This window comes from Drosophila subpulchrella, chromosome 3R (genome assembly GCF_014743375.2).
Source record: "Drosophila subpulchrella strain 33 F10 #4 breed RU33 chromosome 3R, RU_Dsub_v1.1 Primary Assembly, whole genome shotgun sequence".
In the NCBI taxonomy this organism is placed as follows: Eukaryota; Metazoa; Arthropoda; class Insecta; order Diptera; family Drosophilidae; genus Drosophila; species Drosophila subpulchrella.
Genome location: NC_050609.1, coordinates 16155055 through 16174550, shown reverse-complemented (window position 1 = coordinate 16174550; position 19496 = coordinate 16155055). Strand labels below are relative to the sequence as shown.

The window sequence follows — 19496 nt, the reverse complement described above, 5'->3', positions numbered from 1 at the left end:
AAAATCTTAAACTTCAAAGAGGGTCCTAACAAATGTTATTTCGTATTTTTATGAAATGTTTATATTGATTTTTATTTGACACAAAAAGCTATTATATAATCAACACTAGCTTACTTGATAGTTTTTGTAAACAACATTTTACAAAAGAATGCAACTAGTGCTTTCTCTTATTAGAACGGCTTATATGTTATAACATATAAGTAATCATAACGGAGATCTAAAAGATCATATTCTATTAAGCAATCTAACACTTAAGATCATAGAATAATACCCAGGCCAAATCGTGTCCTTGCTAGACTTCTTTCGACTGCGGCTTTTACATTAGCGATCCTCTTAGCGATCACTCCATTTCAAGTTCGTTGCCTCAGTCTTTTGATTGGGCCATGTCAGAAAACGAAGTCAACGGTGCTGTTTTTTCAGCAGTCGAACACGTTTGAGCCACCGAACTTAATGAGCCGCATTGCAGTTTTCAGATTGCCACATGTTGCCCAAAGTCGATGCCGCTGCCGATGCCACTCGAAACGCATTGAACCCCAGACACTCGTTTATGGCCAAGAGGCTGTCATGAAAATGCCGAAAAAAATATAAAATAAATTGTAACACAAAAAGAGCGGGAAAGAGAGGGCAGTACTCTTAACCCCTTGACTAAGAGCGTGCCAAAAAGACCCCCAAAACCGCTTAAATGCAGTGGCGCCTCGGCTCTTCGGTGATTTCTTTAAATAAGCCGCACGCGGCGATTTTCGAGCACAGTTCGAGCGCAGACGTTGCCGAGATACAAAGTGGCAGCAGATACAATACCCAGATTGGGAGACTCGAATCGGTGAAAGAAAGTCGAGAGTGAAATTTTTGTGTGCGCTCCAAACCGCTGAGACGAATGCCGATGACAAAACAAACGTGAAGCGAAACGGTTCGAAATCGAAGTCGAAAAAGTGCGGCGGCCAAGTGCCAATTGCAAGTTAAGATTGGCCAAGTGAAGAAAGTTGGTGTGAAGAGGAGGCAGCGTTAAACAAATTACAAAAAAACAAAAACCCACCCGAGGACGTCATCGGTAAAAGTGAATTTTGAACTTGATTAGCCGCCCAGCTAATCCAAGGCCCAATTTAAGCTAATCCCACGAAAAAGCACAGCCAAACGAAATGAAGGTAAGTCAAAGGATACCGCAGTGAAAGTTGATTCGAATACTGGACTAATTGAGATACTTTTAATGGAGACACAGATACTCCCCCCACCCATAAAATCATATCTCGTTTATGCAATTTCTTTGGCAAACAAGTTCAAGTGCAAGGCATTCTGCAGCGAAACCCGTTTTATGTTGGCCACACATCGCTGAATTTATTAGCTAAGCTCCCCAGCAGAGCTGCGTGACTTATAGAGATGCTTTCGTTACGCAACCCCATGGATAACCCAAAAATCCCAATCGATGCTTCAGTGCACTCGAAAAGCTGGCCATCTTTCCGAAGACCTTCATTCACTCGGAACCTTATGTCATGACTCGCAAGAAGCGCTGACCATTTGACCGAGTGTGAAGGTAGATGTCGTGCATAATTATTATGTCAGACCTGCTGGCTTCTACTCGTCAGCGGGTTGCTTTCGAAAATCGTTAAGAAATTTGAATAAGGCTAAGCCGAATGTAGCTAGCCAAACGGAAAACGAAGACGAAGCACACGTAGATACATTAAACGCGTCCGTAAACTGAACCTACCGCAATTAAATTACCACTCAAAGTTGAGCTATTAATATATATATTTCTTTAAAAAATACATAACACAATGTAGGCCTTCTGCTCACTGTTCATTAAATAATATTAAATATGCTAATTGTTTGTGAACACGGAAAAAGAGAGCGACACTCTGTGTGAGAGCCACAAAGCCGGCAAATACAACACTTTCACTCTCAGACCAGACAAAATATTGGCCATAACAATGAGTAAACACAAAACAAAAAAAGAAAACATCGAAAAACCAATCAAAGAGAAGAGGTTTGGCCAATATTGGCCAATAGTTCAATATGCCAACGAATTCAAGCGAATTTCGCACTCGAATTGCATTCCGTTAATTACTCAGTTGAACCATAAATATTAATAGCGGCAATTAGCTTTCAATTATTTTTATTATTCTCTGCCATTGTGTCTCATATATTTATGCTTATGCAATACCAAATCGAAGAACAATATTTATTATGATTAATTAGTGCATTTGTATGCAGATTGCAATGGATCGATTGTTTGGGCCCAGGGCTAAGGCAATTTATGCATTGTATAAGAAATCACAGCATATTTGGCCAGTCATAATTGAGGTTGCGCCATCGCGGGGAGAAAGGCTGCCAATTTAATTAATATTTTTCGAGGCGGTTCCACTTTAACCCAAATACAAAACTAATTTAAAACGCATTTGTCAAAAATATCAATAACGCTTATTGATCACTCCACAACCGAATCGACGACCCCAATTTGATTTAACTTTACTTCGGAGTAAGTGGATTGCACAAATCAATGTACCGAAGTAAGGCCACCAAATGTTTCCTATCATTTCTCAGAAATGTAACTCAATTTAAACTATTCAAGATTGTTTAATAGGAGGAAATGGCTGTAGATCACGAACATTTATGGTGTTAAACAAAATCGTGGAGGAATTTTAAAGACATAATAGATTTAATAAGATTTTGTGGTGTTAGGTATAAAAACCACGTTTGTGAAGAAAATTATATCAAAGGATAACAAAGAAAATGGAATTATTATTTGATGGTACTTTCCGTATTCCAATTTTTTTATGAGCTGTAACATTTTTATAAAAGTATATATTTTTCTTGGTAATAAGTGATTCAGTATTTTAAATAAATGTAAAAAATGATTAGTTGTGAGAGCTACTTTTAGCTCTAATGCATTTTCCCATAAATTTCAATTATGCTGTAATAGTGGCCCCAAATTAAACAGGTTCCTTAAAGCACTAGCCTAAATATCAATTAGCATATTGACAGTTTGATGGAGCATGAAACCTCTGCGAACGCCGTGAGTCAAAACAGTGACTTAACCCCCTCTTGGCCAAATTGGCTATGACCATACCCCCCAATCCACCCCCTCCAATTAGTCTAAGATCGCTCAACTGTAAACCAAGTAATATGGGGGTAAGGATGGGGGTTTCGGTGGGTTTGCATATATGCAGAGCGAGGATTACGAGTGGCATTTGTATCGGCGGTAAGTGGCAGATTATGATTGCACATGGAGTGCGTGTGTGTGTGACAGTTGACAAATGAGTGCACAGATGTGGCAACCAGCAAGAAAAAAGCAATGGTGGTGCAACCACCGCAGCGACACATTTCGGCAATTGAATTTTCCTCGTTGTCTATGGCCATTGTTGGGGCTGTCACGTAAAATTCGAATAGATTCATAAAAGTATTGCGCAATTTACTGTCATTTGCTGGTATTAGGTGATTCATTTTTGCATGTTTTTTGAATAGGTGCTCTAGTAAGACAATTTATTAAATGTCTGTATTTCCAAATAGGTCTTCAGACTGAGTCTACTGCTGGTGGCCGCCATGCCCCTGATGTGCCACGCCCACCCTGCCACCGATAAATCACTCTCACTGGAGGACACAGACCTGGACAACGAACCGGGTGAGAGTGTGAAGGAATCCCAGGTGCATAAGCGATCCGGCAGCTTCGACTATGTGGCGCATCTGAAGTCCGGCCTGCTGTCCGGAATTGGCCAGGCCTCCGCCTCCATCGCCTCCGGCAGTTCCGGCGGAAGCAGCGGGGGCGGGGACAGCTACAAGTCCCACGAGATAGTTGTCCATGTAAGTTGAGAGCCGCATTTTTACGACCTGATTGTGCAGAAATTACTTTCGAATTAAAATCAATGGTTAACTAAAAATGTTAAATATTTGACTATCAGAGTAATTGTTATCTACATTATTTTAAAATATAAAAATACAATTTTCAATACCAATTTGTTGCGAATAATAGTTAACTTCTCTTTTAAAAAACCAAAGATCAAACTAATTTGGTCAGAAAAAGTTAATCAATTTTACTTCTCTTGAAACCAGCTAATCTCTCCTCCATTTCCAGGGCAACTCGGTGGACTATGACCCCTGGTCGTTCAAGAAGTCCGTGCTGAACACCATCTTTCAGGCGGTCAAGGCCATCACCGGCGGGGTCACCGCACTCAAGGGTCAGCTGATCAAGGGCAGCGGCTATGCGTTGAGTGCGGGCGGCAATCTGGTGGCCGCCGGTGGGGACAAGGTCACCGACGTGGGCAAGTCCATCATCAACTCGGCGCACATCAACTCGCACACCTATGCCACTAGTCACAACTCCGGCGGCGGCGGTCTGTTCGCCAAGCTGACCTCCTTGTCGGGCGCCTCCTCCGGCGGCAGCAGCGGTCACAAGACAGTCTCCGCTCCTGGGCCCGTCCTGCACCACGAGAGTAAGTACACTCAGAGAAAATATCATGGTTAAGCGATTGGAAAAAAAGGATTAGAAAAAATACACATTAATTGATTTTTAATTAAAATATCTACTAATTAGTTTTCAAAACACTTTCAATTGGAAGGAAATATTAATCCAATATTTTGATATAATATCTTGACCTTTTTTGGTGTTTTTAAATATACAAATAGATACAGAAAAAGATATCAGTGGTACCTATTTAAATCTTAATCCATATTCAATCAACAGCTAGGTTCAAGGTATTAACCCATTAAATCTAAAAATTATGCAAATGTATATAACCCATAAACAAATCTAGATCATGTTTAAATAATGCAGTTGCTCTAATTAAAAATTCAAAGATACATATCTAATTTCCCTTCGAAGATAAATGGTTGCAAATTTTAATAAAAGAAACCATTTAACATTTTAAAGATACCTTTTATATTACTTTTAAACATTTTCTTATAAGTCTATACACTCTCCTTGTGGTGCATTAAACATTCATATTCAAAGAAATTGGACTAGGTCGCGCGACTTATTTTTATCTCAATGCATATGCCATTGTGCATTGGGCCGTGAAATCAAAACATATTGTCTTACGCTTACGTAATCCACTTGCTGAACTAGATGCATGACAATTAAGCCACCTAATAACCAACACGACCGCACCTGGCCAAAACGGAAGAGGCAACTCCCGGCCAGCAGCTCCGATTTAGCCGCAAAACCAATGGCCAAATCGGAGCATGCTGCGTGCAATGAACCTGGCCGGCAACTTTCGTTTTCGCCAGCAACTTGTTCCGTCGGCCTCTCCGTCTGCAACTGCGATCCATATTTACCGAATGTCTCCGCATTTGTCTCGTTGCAGCGATCACCACGTACGAGATACCCACCGGCCATGCCAGCTATGGACCCCCCTCGAAGCCGCCGTCCTACAGCAGCGCCACCCACCAGTACCTCCCGCCGGTGGGCGGGGCCAGCTACAGCGGCGGAGCGCCCTTCAGCGTCAGCCACCCGGCGGCCTTCGAGTCGCCGCCCAGCAACTACCTGCCATCGGCCTATGGACAAGATGGTGCGTAGTTATCGGGTCTTGAAAAAAGAACTCATGGGGCTTGGTCATATGTAAATAACCTCCACTGTACATACTCTGCTATACTAACATGGGTTAAGGGTTATTCAAAATATTTTGTAAGCTTTAATATATGTAATATATTCAACAGATTTATAAATATGTAAATATGTTATGATAAGAAAAGAACTGGATATCTTTGGCGACTCAAAATCGTAAAAAGAACTCTTGACTCAGCTGACAAACATTATTTAGATTTCAAATGTTAAACATTTTAAGTCTTCAAAGATTTCTGTTGTACCTTCTACTTATAAGAATATGTAAATATAATAGCCATTACAAACCCTCTATTCTTTTCCACAATTTGGCAAATATTTAAATTTAATTATAAATGTTTTTGGCGAATTTAAAATATTTCAAAAATAATAAGTTGCAAATGTCATTTCTATAGTATTCAAATCTTAAAGCAAACCAATATTACGCAGTTATTGGTTTGAAAAAGGTTATTGTATAAAATATCGTTTAAACTTAAAAAGTTTATAAATGCTTAGGTTAAAAATCATTCTATTCCACTTCAAATATGTCAACCGTCAATGCTTAGAGAAAATGTAAATATGTATTAAAAAGTTTCCATGAGAGTATCCTCAAGATGACAATGACAGGCGTTGGCTTGTCAAATCATCTTGCGATCGCAAATCACTCAGCTTCATTTGCATACCCAGCTGTCCCGCCCCGCCCACTACAACCCACCGCCCTTTTTTGCCATCATCTCATTTCCGCACGTAGCAAACAACGAGAAGAAAGTGAAAGCCCCCATCATCAGTTGCTCATAACTCGTGAAGACGAGGCACAAATCCCAGAGAGACATTGTAAATACTGTAAAAATCAACACTACCAGTCGAAATCTCTCCCCATCTGACCATTAACGTATGGGTAGGCCCCTTTATAACTTGTTCCAATGACACATTTCCTAGACTAAGTTTATTCGATTTTTTAACACCCATTACGCAAGCGAACATTAATCGATTCATTGTACATAGAGGCATCTGAACATGTTTTAATAAATTATCACGTCATACCTATGTATCCATTAACAACGAGTAGAGCCTAAGCGAACTGTACAGATATTAATGGCGCCATTTGCAGTGGCCACATGTCGCATACTTGATAAAAGTGCGCATATTTAGTCAGTGGCCCATTAAAGAGTCTAGCGAAAGGCCTTCGATGAAACGCGGTCCGTCGACTCTCCTCATTCAGCTAACCCAAACTAAAAACGGAATTCATCTGTGATCATCATGAAAATCATCCTGAAGGCAGCTGAAGAATGTACAAAATGTGTAAAGTAAACCAATCATTTTGCATACGAAAATTAAACTAAAGTCATCTAACACAAAAAGCACACTAAACAGAGGAAAATGTATTTTCTAAACATTGATAATTATTGTTAAAAAGTTCTACATTTCTGGAAAGTATTTTTATTAAGTTAATATTATTCATTGAAACTGGAAAATACATTTTCCCTGTGCACCTCACAAAACTCTTACATAAACAGACCAGACCAAGTGTAAATACCCAAACATTGAAACGCAAATATTTAATTTGGTAAATCTAATGAAATCTCACTCATTGCATACACACTTCGACAACAACAACCACTACATCACAACAAACAACCACATACACCACCCACCCACTCAAAACAACATCCACAAAATGGCAGCAACAAGCGCAAATAGCAATGACTTTAACATCTATGGACGCCACGCAAAGTTGTCGGATGAGGAGGCTAAAAAGGCGGCTCTGCAGCTCCAGGAGATTCTCAGCATGCTGCCCAATGGAAAAACGGAGTATACGGCCTCGAAAACGGTAGCTTTGGATACAGGTGCACCCACGGGAACGGGTTTGGAACAGGCAGAGATATATAATAGCTATGGTTTACCTCTACCCAATAACCTGGGCACCTTGGAGTCCCTTTCGCACACGGAATCCATAACTGCTGCTTATAATCCGGCCTCTAAGAATCCAGCGGATGTTTACCACCAAATGGCCAAGAGACCTTCCGCCGAGGAGCTCTACATTCAGAAGCATCCAAATGAGGGCTATGATTATCCACCACCTGGAGCAGCTGCACCACCTCCACCACCACCACCGCCGCCAGGTGCCGGCGACTACAGGGTGGAGAACTATCATGCCTCGAAGAGTAATGCCCTCAAGGATCTGACGCCCATTATAGCCGCCTTGGAGGTGGCCAAGAGGAAGGGTAATAGCCACGGAAGTGGACCCGTTTACTCCATCGAAAAGCAGGTTCACAAGCAGTCACCGCACTTCCAGTATCTACCGCCAGTGGTGCAGAAGTCCAAGTATGTGTACAGTGCACCACCATCATCTTACCACCAAGGACACAGCGGTGGTTACAAGGTGCGCCGCCAGGTGGCGCCACGAGGCAAAAACGGGAAGCGCGTCTTCCGGCCGCAGGACTACGAGATACAGGATCCACTGATGTTCAACCGCCTGCTGGAGGTCTAACGGGAGATCGCCTGTAGTCCTTAGCTTATAGTCCTCTAAGTCATGTCCAGCATTTACCTATAACTTATTTATGTTATGTCGTTATCGCAATCTTTAATCGTAATTAATAATTTATTGAGCTTCCCAGAAAAGGCTGGCAATAAAGCAAGCCCCAGAAATTGCATCCGAAAACTTAAGCACAGCATGCTATGAAAAACGATCCCCAGCACCACCAATCACCAACCACTATATCTTCTCGCACTCCCACTTTCCTGCGCTGTAGCACCACACACACTTAGAATCGGGAACCCTTTTCTCACCTCTCACCGATCTCTTTGCAGTCTACCATCAGTAGAGGATGATTACGATGAGGAAGCTGTGGACCATGCCCCAATCGTTTACAGCACCGTCCATCTCCACGTATCCTAGAGTTAGTCAAACCGTTCCTGCCTATTCCGAATCTATCTGCTGTCACTCCCTCTCATTCTATAAACATTTCCGATCCGAAGAACCCCGTGTTGGGGGCCTCAGAAGAACTGCAGTTCGCAGTGGTTGAACTTTACCATCTTATGTTTAAGTATTTAAATTAAATAAATCGTTGAATACAAACTTATTCTTTTACTATCTAGTTGGGAGAATTATTCAAATTTTATTTATTCGATGCCTAAAGGTAGGCTTTATGAGGTGGAAAGAGCCATGTAAGGCTCATGTAAAAAGGATTGTAGACTGAAAATGAAAATATGTTAAGAATTTAAGTATTTAAAAACTAACTATATAGAGAATTTCCAGATTATTGCAAAATTCCAATTAGTTTTAAAAGTAAAATAGTGTAAACTGATATTATTACAATAATAATATTACAATAATATAACGTTTATAGAACCTATAAATATATTTCACCACTTTTAAGTTTATTTACGTTTTGATCCGAAAAGTAGGCTATAAAAATTACAAATTTATCTAGTCTCCAAGCTTAGGTAAATCCCATTGTAAAATATTTTTTTAATAAATAATTCTAGTAATTAAATCTCGTTTAAGAATCAGTTAATTTATTAATAGGGAATTTTTATTATCGCTTAAAAAATCTCAGGGACAGGGCACACCTGTGCGATTAGGACCTAAAAGCAAGGAATCTCTGGGTTAATCAGGAGGATGGGGACTTCTGGGTAACCACCTCTTAGGCTTAAAATCAGTAGTAGCCGAAGGTGATGTCGTGCAGCGGCTGGGCATTTCCCTGGGGCAATGCGTAGTCCCTGGCTAACTGATCCAGCAATCCGGAGCCACCTCCACCACTGCGGGATTGTGGTTGCGGCTGTGGCTGGTAGCTCGGCTGCTGCTGGACAGGACGAGCGATGGGCTGCTGGGCCTGGCCAAAGCCCACGGGTTCCAGCAGTGGACGTCCTCCGGAGGCGGGTGCCAGGAATCCCTGAGCACGGGCACTGCTCGGAGCCGGCGAGGCGGGGGGCAGGGCGTAAACGGGCCGGGAGATCCGCACATTAGAGGGTCCCTCGCCGAAGCTCTGGGATTGGGAGTAGTCTGGTTCAGGGCGAGCTGGACGCTGGAGTGGGGAATATAGCACATCAGTGGTGCGCTGGGCGCCGGGAACCTGGAGTCTAGGTGGTGCAGGACCCACCGATGGCTGGTGATGCTGCTGGGGCTGCGGGATCGGTTGATGCTGCGGCTGAGGCTGTGGTGCATACTGCACCCGACGTTGTGGCTCCTCCTCCTCCTCATATTGCACATACTGCGGCTGCGGCTGGGGCTGCGGGCGTGGCTGTGGGCGTGGCTGGGGACGCTGAACACGCTAAGAAAATGTTAGTTATATCATATTAATTAATTTTAAAAATTATCTCCCAACTTACATAAGGTTTCTGAGGACGCTGGGGCACCGGCTCATCTGGGTAATCTGGTTCCTCCTTGGCTGTTTCGTCGACCAGCGTGGGTGGTGCCACTGTGATGCCCTCTCCGGAGGGTTGGAATCCGTACTTGTTGGCTCCGTACTCCACCACCCTCACCTTTCCGGTTTCGTCCACATATCCGTACTTGCCCTTGACTTCACCGGTGGCCAACTTGGTCTCGATTTTGAAGGAACCATCGGCACCCTCGTAGCCATAAGTGTAGGAGCCATCTTCATTGTGCCTAAAAGAAGGAGAGAACAATATTCATTTGATTATTCATTTTTTTGTAAATGATCTGACATTATTATAAGATAATATTATATTTTATAACATTACAAACATTATATTTTGGTCTTAAAATATTGGTACCCACTTGTTGATCTGCTTGAGGATGGCCACTGGATCGGCCCGAGGAGCTTCCGCACGGGCAGGTGCCGCACTTGCTCGCAGGCGAAGGGGAGCCTGCCTTGGTGTGTTCTCCTGGTAATCCTGATAGTCCTGTGACCTCACCATGCCCACTCCCACTATGAGGCAGCCGACAAGTAACACGCGTTGCATCTGTAAGATATACCAATTATAAGTCAATTATATGTGTGCTGATAGGATGTAAATGGGAATAAATCTGCCTAGTGAAATGGCAACCGGTTCGCTAATTGCACCCTGTCCATCAGAAAGGTTGGATTTCCATCTTCCCTCTGGCCAGTGGAACACCTTGACAGTGCATCGGTGTCTGAGTGGTGCCAAGAATGCCAGACGGCGACGTTGTCTACAAAAATCTTAAGTCAGGCTGCCTTTCACTTTTCCGCCGGCCAATGACACCCTCAATGCCAAGCAGGAACCGATACCCCGGATTCAGTTACATACACTCAAAAAAAATACTTATATCTAAAAAAAATATATCAAATTAATTGTTTAACTTTCATAGCAAAAAAGACTTAAATAATATCTTAATATATAAACAAATTTAGGAAATATTAAACAAAACAAATTTATACATTTTTCTATATATACCCCCAAAAGGACTTTATAAGAAATTAAGATTTTATAAAAATGATGAGATTATTATATAAGTACTTGTCAATTTTGACTAGAAGTGAAAGGATCGTATTTTAGACAAACATACATTTTATTGAGTGAATGACCCTCTATTTTAATGACAATCAGGCTGATTTAAATCTTAATTAAACAGAAATCACTTTCACACAGTTATTTTATCTTCGTTTCTGATTAAAAAATCCTAAAAATTTGAGTACTTCAAGGTGTTATTTTCCGAAGTGCAGGTTGCATAAAGGCCGAGCCCAGCTGAAAACCCAATCCCAGTGTCACGCGATATGGCAGCCCAGCTCGATGGACCTGGATGGGATAAAATGAATGCCCAGCGTGGTATGGAATGGTATGGTATGGTATGGCGTGGAGAAATGCTACCGGGAACGAAGATGCCGGGTAATGCCAATTATCGTTGGCCAGCCCCGTGACTCCCACACAGCGCACACATCGCAGCTGCAATTGGGTAATCCGGCAGCAAATTCGGGGAGAGAAAAACCCAAAAGAGGCAGGCATACACAAATTATGTATGGGAAGCTGGGAAAAAGTTCCCACACTTGCCGAAATGTGTTGCAAGTATGCAACTGCAACTACGGCAGCGACCAGATGCATTCGCGGCATGCAAATGCCAAAGAAATTTGCGGGAAAATCACTGAATCAAAGAGGAAGCAAAGGTGGATTTTATAACATAAACCTGTGACTATCCATGTTTGTATATATATATTTCGTAATATTAAATTTTTAATAATAAATATTATAACCCATCAACACGTTTTTCTATTATGGCCGTATCCATATGACACCTGCTTAAGTTTCGTCCAACGCTCATTATTTTACGAGTTTATTCTGGGTCTCCATGACCTTTTAAAACAAATCGCAAGTTTAAGCAAGTGGAAAATTTTAAGAATTGAAATATTTGTTTGCTTTATTTACTTGACTTGACTATCATCACTTTCGGAGAGGGTTTTCCCCTTTTTCCTGTAAAACCAAGTTAGAATAAGAATGTTAGGCTTTCACAGACCGAATCCTCTAGAGCAAAAGCTAACTAGAATCATTGTTTAGTGGAGGGAGGTATCATCTAGTCTGACAACAGGCCAAACAAGCTTAGATGGCCAGAATCGGTATCTGGTTTATTTGGCTTTTACTCCTTTTTGGCATTTCGGACTATGACTTTTTCTGGCCATTCCGTTTCGACCATTCCGCATGCCAAAACCTTTCACTATCTAGGCTCCATGTGCCGCAGCCTTGGCGCGGACAGGTGGACGGACAGGTAGTTAGATACAGGCACAGATACAGATACAGATACAGGTACCGATGGAGATACATCCAGGCCACGACATGCTCGGGGGACCCAGTGCACCGAAAACCAGCCAGAAACTGACCAAAAAGCTGACTGCCGCGTGTGAACTGAACCAAAGTTTGCCTTTGATATTTTCGCGAAAACTATGCGGCTGAAGCGAGCTTGTTAGTGCAACGAGTGCTGACTGAAGTTCCTGCAACTATTTTATTTTTTTCTATACACTTTTTTCTCAAGAAGCTGCGTCGTTCATAAATTATGTCAAAATCCAGTTACCAAATTGGGTGCCAAGTGGAGTGGCTAATGGTATTGGGGGGACTGGATCTCGGGCACAAAGAGCTGGAAAATGTCGCTTGTAGCCAAGCTGAACAATTGCGATCGGGGCTGGGAGCAAATTAACGGTTGGCTCGATTTGCATAGCAAATTATGCGATATTTGCACAACAGTCGCCGCAATGACGATGACGTAAGATCCAGTACCTCCTCCTCCTCTCCTATTTCATAGATCTAGGCATCCTGAAGTAATACACCCCCTTTTTAAAACAGCCACGCATTTAGATTGTCGAACGACCTTTGGTATTTACCATCCAAATCCAACCTAACCACCCACCGACCGACATCTATATATCCACCCACTCACATACCACTTTCATGTTGTTGAATTGTATCCGCTGATTGGCTTTTGTGGGGCCAGCTATTTCGAATCGATTAAACCCTGAATGCAATCGCAAAAGGCCTTCGCTGGCAACACCCAGCTGAAGTCGAATATCGAGTGTCGAGTGTCGAAGACAACAAAGCACTTTCAATTTCGATTCCGAATCCAATTCCAAATCCCCTAATGAACCGGGTGACTATCTCGGGCAAATCGGCCAAATCTTCGGACCGACTTCGGTGGAGATCGCGTGGAGTATTATTAACTAGGGACCGACGGCAACTGAGCCGCCCAGGTTGTTGTATTTCGCTTTATATACCGATCGCGGAAAATCTTTTTACCTCTCCCATAACGGACCAAAGACTCCGCATCCCCCAACCCGCAGCACCACTGAACCACCGAACCACTCCAACGGCCACAGCACCACAAAACTTCACCAACGAAAGGACGGAGAGCAGCGCAGTGTTTCTCTGGAGAAAAAGAAATAGAGACATGTGGAGAGAGAGGCTGCAGAGCTTGACCGAGCTTGAGATTGAGACAGAGACTCCACGGGAGTTCTCTCTGTGCTTCGGCGAGCTTTTCTTGGCCATTAGTACAGGAATGGCCAAGAATAGCCATATAAAATGGAAATAATGTAATTATAAAATATAAATTAATTAAGGTTTTAATAATCCCAATTTATTGCTTGAATTAATTATATTATTATTAAAAATTTTTTTTAATTAAAGGAAAGTAGTACAATAAATTAGTAGTAGACATTTCTTATTTTCAATAATTAATTTTATCATATAAACCAGTTTTATAGCTTTTTATAGGGATCTATCTAGAAATAAGAAAGGTTAACTAGCCCAAAAAAAAATCTTCAAAATAGTTTAAAACAGCTCTGTTTAAAATGTTCAATAAATTAACCAAAAACAGTTTAAATTTTCCTTTCACTCAGCTTCTACCAAAAAGTCAGTATCGGTTGTCTCAGCAACTGTAATACGCATTATATCACCCACTTGATATCATTAAAAACCAGGCAACAATTTAATAATAAATTTAACAAATTTAACAAATCACTTTCAAAATCGGGGCGGGTACTCTTACTCTAACCCCGACCTTCCAAACGCCATGGCAACTATCCCAGGTCCATTGAGATGTGGCCATCCACATCTACGAACAATTAATCAAAACTGTGAGGCCCATAAATTGTAAAAAATGAAGCTTAGTTGGCAGGCCGTTTGGCTAATGAATGAACAAGCCAACAAAGTGAAGTGAAGTGTTGCGGATTCGGCCAGAAAATGCCAATCCTCCTTGGGGGAACAGTTGGGAGGTCCCTTGACATGAACTTCTGTGATTTCTAGCACACCCCAATTTAAAACGAAAGATTAAACTAGAAGCCATACTTTTTAAATTAGCTTTAAGACTAGAAAGACAAGTAAAGTAAAGCTTACAGCACTATTCATAAATCATTTAAAAAACCATTAATCCCCAAAATACTTGCAAGCTAGCCGGCTGTGAAATATTTCAAGAATTTATGGCCATGTTTTTGTCTCTGGTTCAACAGTGCGTATGCTTCATGTCGGAGAATGTTACTTTATGACGGAATCAGAACCAGGCAACGTGTCACTTTTGAGAGTGTTAGCTGCACTCCACGCCTTCGCCTGTTTTTTATTTTTTTTTTGCAACCACTCGAAATGGCCTTGCCGTAGTAATTCCGTTGGAATTAATGACACACCACGAGTAGCACTCGGTTAGTGCTGAAAAACCGCATGGACAAGCCAGAAATGCAACCAGCAGCGGGATGGTGATAGTTCAGTTCAGTTAGGTTCAAAACTGGTTAGCCCCTGCACCACATACCAGACCAGGAAACCGTCAACAATTGTCCCCTGCTCCCGAGATCCCCTTTCTGTTATTTTATACCTCCTTCAAGTGCCGCCCATGACGCAGGGCGATTTCCAGTCTTCAAGTGCGTGCGATTGTTATTTTGCGTGTCCGTCTTTTTCCCCTGAATATATCACATTAAAGACTAGTTTTTACTCGTGGGAAGCGGACTGGGGGGCGAATGGGCGTGCACCTGAACTTGCGCGCATGCGTAGACGCACTGGCATGATCAAGGTCAAAAGAGTTCGCGAAAAGATCTCAAAATACCAATCGAATTTGAAATACTCTTACAAATTCCTACTTTCTTAATAAGTAATTATACTTTCCTATTTATTATTAGATTACGAAATTGCATTTAAAATATAGTTTTTAATCGGCTGCCCACTTTCCATTTTTATTTCAAAATATTATTTTTTTTCCAGTTTTTAGCTTAAATATTTTTTTAAAGGTCATAATTTAAGTAATTCTTGTTTAAATTGTTGAAATTTAATTTCTTCCTCAGTTTTCTCCACCCCATATTTATTTTTCAGCTCAAAAAGGGATCTTTTTACATTGCTACAAAGCTATAAAGGTATTCAGTTCAATTGCAAGGAAGTGCAGAAGGAATTGCAGAATCGGAAAGGACTCGACTTATGGCACGCCAACGCATTTTTGAATGGCAACCATAACAATCCCATGCTTACGGGTGTTTTGCCTCCTCAGCTGCCGCTGAAAATGTAGTAAATGTAGTAAGTGCAGCAGCTGTTCACAATTCAGCCATAACAAAGCAGACAATTTTTCAGGAAATTCTTGAGTCATGCCAACGCCCAAGCAGCAGTAGCAGACCAGTTTCGCAGTTTTGCTCTGCAAAATTATATAAATGCTGAAAATATACAAATAATTCCAAACTTGCAATGTGTGTTTGTGCACTGCTTTATAAGAGGTGCAGTCTGGACTTGATTCTTCGTTGGTGCTGCTGGCAAAACGTTTTACATTTTTGACTTGGCCAACTAGCACAGTGGAAAGAAAATATCAGAAGACTTGTAAAAAAAAACTTAAAGACTTTTATTTACATTAGTCTATTTTAAGTGGTCCTTGAAAAGGAATAAAATTGCTAATAATATATGATAATCGTCATGATTTCCTTGCTTGCATTTTCAAGAAACTGTCAATCACAATATTTAATTAAATCAAAAAACCTATAGTAAATCTGATCTATATTCAATTAAATTACATAATTAAAAGCCCATTAAAGCTAACGAACAGATAAGTACCTCAGTGACTTAACCTCTCTGTCTGCCTTTTGTTCGGCGGGTGACTTCCAATTATCCCACAAGCCTGTAACCACTGCCTCGCAGTACTCGCAGTCCACACACCCAAAAGACAAAGGCAGTGGTTCCAGCACCCAGCACCCAGTACATAGACCATAGACCATAGACCATGCTTATAGGCTATAATAGCTTATGGCCAACTGGTCGGTCGGTCGTTGGTGGCAGTGCATTTGAAAGTGGTTTGGGCCAGCACATTGCATAAGTGCACCAAATTCCAGTCAACGGCAAATCCACTTTGGTTTTCTATCTGAATCGGCTACAGTTTTTTTTTTGGTTTTGCTCGATCATTCTGTGTTGACGTAATGGCCTAACGATTATTGGCCACTTGCTGGGCCTTTGCCATTATTTCGGCTTGATTTAGCTACAATTTCAGTTGCGGGGCGGCTTAATTGAAGCGGAACCTGGTAGTTGGCCAAATTGAATGCCAAAACAGATATTTGAAATTCTTCTGAGCACTGAGAATAATTGGGGAGCAGGAACGGCAAAAGAAAAAGATTGATGATTGCCTTTTTATTATTAACATTAATCACTTTATTAAACCCATTAAGCTTCATATATTATCTGGACAATATAATTTTTAATAGACCCAATACCAATGTTATACAACTCTAGTTTTCTCTGTAAACTCTTCAGGTCTCGAAACTCGATTTATTACACACATACAAGAACATATATAAACAGTGTACATTAATAGATATATGTGGGGTGTGCGGAGTGACTGATTTTTTTGGCAGTAACAAGTTGACATTGTCCTCGGACACTTCAGTCGCTGACTCTGTGGCCCAACTCTAAGGTGATCCCCCCATCCAAAGGTCCTTCCTACTTCCTTCCCGTATAGTCGATGCTATAGGAGCCCGTGTATAGGTTGAGGTTCCTCAGAGAAGGATGATGTTGCTCGGGCAAACCTCTGTAAGGTTGTTGCTGCTGGGGATTGTAGTAGTTCTGGGCCGGAGGCTGATAGTAACGGGGCTGCGGGGCAGGGGGATTATAGTACTGGGGTGTGGGATTATAGTAGGGCCTTTGAGGGGCGGGCTGCTGAGGTGGCGGGGCATAGGCCTGCTGCTGTTGGCCACGTCCAAAGTCGTTCAAACTGAATTTACTGGCCGGCGAGAGGGGACGATTGAACTTCTGATCCTTGTAGTACACCGCCGGATCCTCGCGATACTGCCCATCATCCAGTTCGTTGGGACCCAAGGGGTAGGGATTACTGTTGGTCAGCGTTGGAGGTGGCACATTGATGTGGCTGCCAGCGGGTTCAAAGCCTCGTTTGCTGGCCCCATACTCGATCTCCCTGACTTTCCCCTGGTCATCCACATAGCCGTACTTTCCATAGACCTCCCCATTGGCATACTTGGTTTCGATCTTGAAGCTCTTGTCCGCCGCCTCGTAGCCATATGTATAGGACCCATCGTCGTTGTGCTTGTCGATCTGCTTGAGAATGGGCACCGGAGTGGTGTAGTCCTGATGTTGCGCATACGCACAGTGGGCCGCCAGCAGCAAAAGCACCGAGCTCAAAGACTGCAAAACAATAAACAAAGGCTTTGAACAAAGACCCAAATCATTTGCATATCTTAAACAGCAAGTTGTAAAAGCTGCAATTACCACTGAACTTAACTTTGGGTTAAGTACCTTAATTAGTTGCTCTGATTATCACTGCGCTAACATTCACTCAAGGACATGGCTGACTAATAAACCAGCAATTAAGTTACTTTTTATCATAGACACTGCTGATCTGATCAAACCGGTTGGCTAAATTGCATTCTAAATATTCACTGCGCAAATTCTCAAAGCATCTTTTTGTATATGAATATGAATTTCGAGTCTTTTGCGATGTCACACACTTTTTAAACGACCTTGCTGCATCTTACCAATTTCATCATTCTGCCAACGTTTAGAACCAAACAATCAATGTCGAACCGTTTTCACCAATCTCTCAATGGGTAATGCACTGCCAAAATGGAAAATACGCTCTGCACTTGCACTCGAGACTCTGCGAATCGAAACGACAAACTCAAAAGAAAACAAGGGAGAACGCTATAGTCGAGTACCTCGACTATCAGATACCCGTTACTCAGCTTAAGCGACCAAAGGGAAATGGAGATATGCAAGCAGCAAAGCGAGATTTAAATGCGCCACCTACCGGCGGAAGACAGATTTAAGCGTTGTGTGCGTTAGGGTAGGCGTGACAAATTCATTGTTCAATAGAATAAGTTAGCCGCGCACTTTGCTCTCTCTGAGCGCCGGCAGTGCTTTTCTCTTTGCCGCTAAGTTCGGCCGGCAACTATTTACATACACACACATACACGCGTAAAAACATTTCGCACTGTCTGGCTCTGACGTCATAGCTTTTTTTCTTGGGAGGTTTGTGGGCGTTAGAGTGGGCGTAGAAAAATTTTTTTTTGGGTCAATCGATAGGTATGGACAAGACTAATACATTTCAGTTAAAATTTTTTATCTAACATCAAAACTGTAGGAGCCACAGTTTTGGGCGGTTTGTGGGCGTTAGAGTGGGCGTGGCAGTCTACTGAAACAAACTTGCGCTGCGTAAGAAGCTCAGGAATCTGCTCGCCAAATCTCAATAGCCTAGCTCTCATAGTTTCCGAGATCTCAGCGTTCATCCGGACAGACGGACAGACGGACAGACGGACAGACGGACAGACGGACAGACGGACAGACGGACAGACGGACATGGCTAGATCGACTCGGCTAGTGATCCTGATCAAGAATATATATACTTTATGGGGTCGGAAACGCTTCCTTCTGCCTGTTACATACTTTCCGACGAATCTAGTATACCCTTTTACTCTACGAGTAACGGGTATAATCAGGGCGTGCAACGCTTTTTATACCACAACCAACATTTTGCAAAAACGGGCTAAGAGGGGGGACAGAAAACCATGGCAGAAAATAAAGCTTCGAGCTGAAGTCGAGCCGAAGTCTCTGGATCTGGCGATCAGCTGCGATCTGAAAACGAAACCGAGACCCGAACTCTCATTCCAATCCGTAACGATCCGATCCGAGAACCGATTCGACTTGGCTTGGAATGCAGCATAGAAATCGAAAGCGGTCGGCAGCCAGCTGGGCGTGAGTACAGTACATGAACGATATACCCACTCACTCACCTCTACAGGTAATTTCCAATCAGGTTGTTAAAGTCGTCTACTCGAATTCTTGGCCAGCAATTTATGCTTCCAGATCCCACCATTCACGCATACGCAATGAGATCAGAGAACCACCAGTGATGAGAGCTAGGTACTACTGTTCATTCATACTTTATATAGGTACTTTAAATTGTGGTATATGAATTGAATCTCCAAAGATCAAGTATTCTTTAAAATCCTATATTACATAAAACTAAACAGTTTCAAATCAGCTTAACTTATCATAAATATTTTAAGTTGTCTTTACAAGAAAATTTAAAAAACCTATGATA

At 42.0% G+C, this 19496-nt stretch overlaps 3 protein-coding genes across 5 annotated transcripts; 1 reads left to right on the top strand and 2 right to left on the bottom strand.

Annotated features, from left to right (window-relative positions):
- The first annotated feature begins 759 nt into the window (after positions 1-759).
- On the top strand, positions 760-8596 carry LOC119563407. Of its 2 annotated transcripts, none has more exons than XM_037876774.1 (5): positions 760-1142; positions 3502-3792; positions 4064-4421; positions 5292-5495; positions 7213-8596. In XM_037876774.1, the coding sequence occupies exons 1-5, from the start codon at positions 1137-1139 to the stop codon at positions 8016-8018; spliced, it is 1665 nt and encodes a 554-aa protein (XP_037732702.1). In that variant the 5' UTR covers positions 760-1136; the 3' UTR covers positions 8019-8596. The 2 variants fall into 2 exon arrangements, with proteins under 2 accessions (XP_037732702.1, XP_037732701.1); XM_037876773.1 differs by having other exon boundaries at positions 8339-8589.
- A 428-nt stretch (positions 8597-9024) lies between these two features.
- LOC119563245 (tyrosine-protein phosphatase non-receptor type 23) lies at positions 9025-13159 on the bottom strand. Of its 2 annotated transcripts, none has more exons than XM_037876554.1 (4): positions 12880-13159; positions 10269-10453; positions 9860-10136; positions 9025-9801 (listed from the first exon to the last, which is right to left on the bottom strand). In XM_037876554.1, exons 1-4 carry the CDS (start codon positions 12886-12888, stop codon positions 9187-9189), a joined length of 1086 nt encoding a protein of 361 aa, XP_037732482.1. In that variant the 5' UTR covers positions 12889-13159; the 3' UTR covers positions 9025-9186. The 2 variants fall into 2 exon arrangements, with proteins under 2 accessions (XP_037732482.1, XP_037732483.1); XM_037876555.1 differs by having other exon boundaries at positions 9025-9792.
- Positions 13160-16675: 3516 nt separating this feature from the next.
- LOC119550487 (extensin-2) lies at positions 16676-18082 on the bottom strand. Its single transcript, XM_037859179.1, has 2 exons — positions 17932-18082; positions 16676-17581 (listed from the first exon to the last, which is right to left on the bottom strand). Exons 1-2 carry the CDS (start codon positions 17941-17943, stop codon positions 16883-16885), a joined length of 711 nt encoding a protein of 236 aa, XP_037715107.1. The 5' UTR covers positions 17944-18082; the 3' UTR covers positions 16676-16882.
- Positions 18083-19496: the final 1414 nt, after the last annotated feature.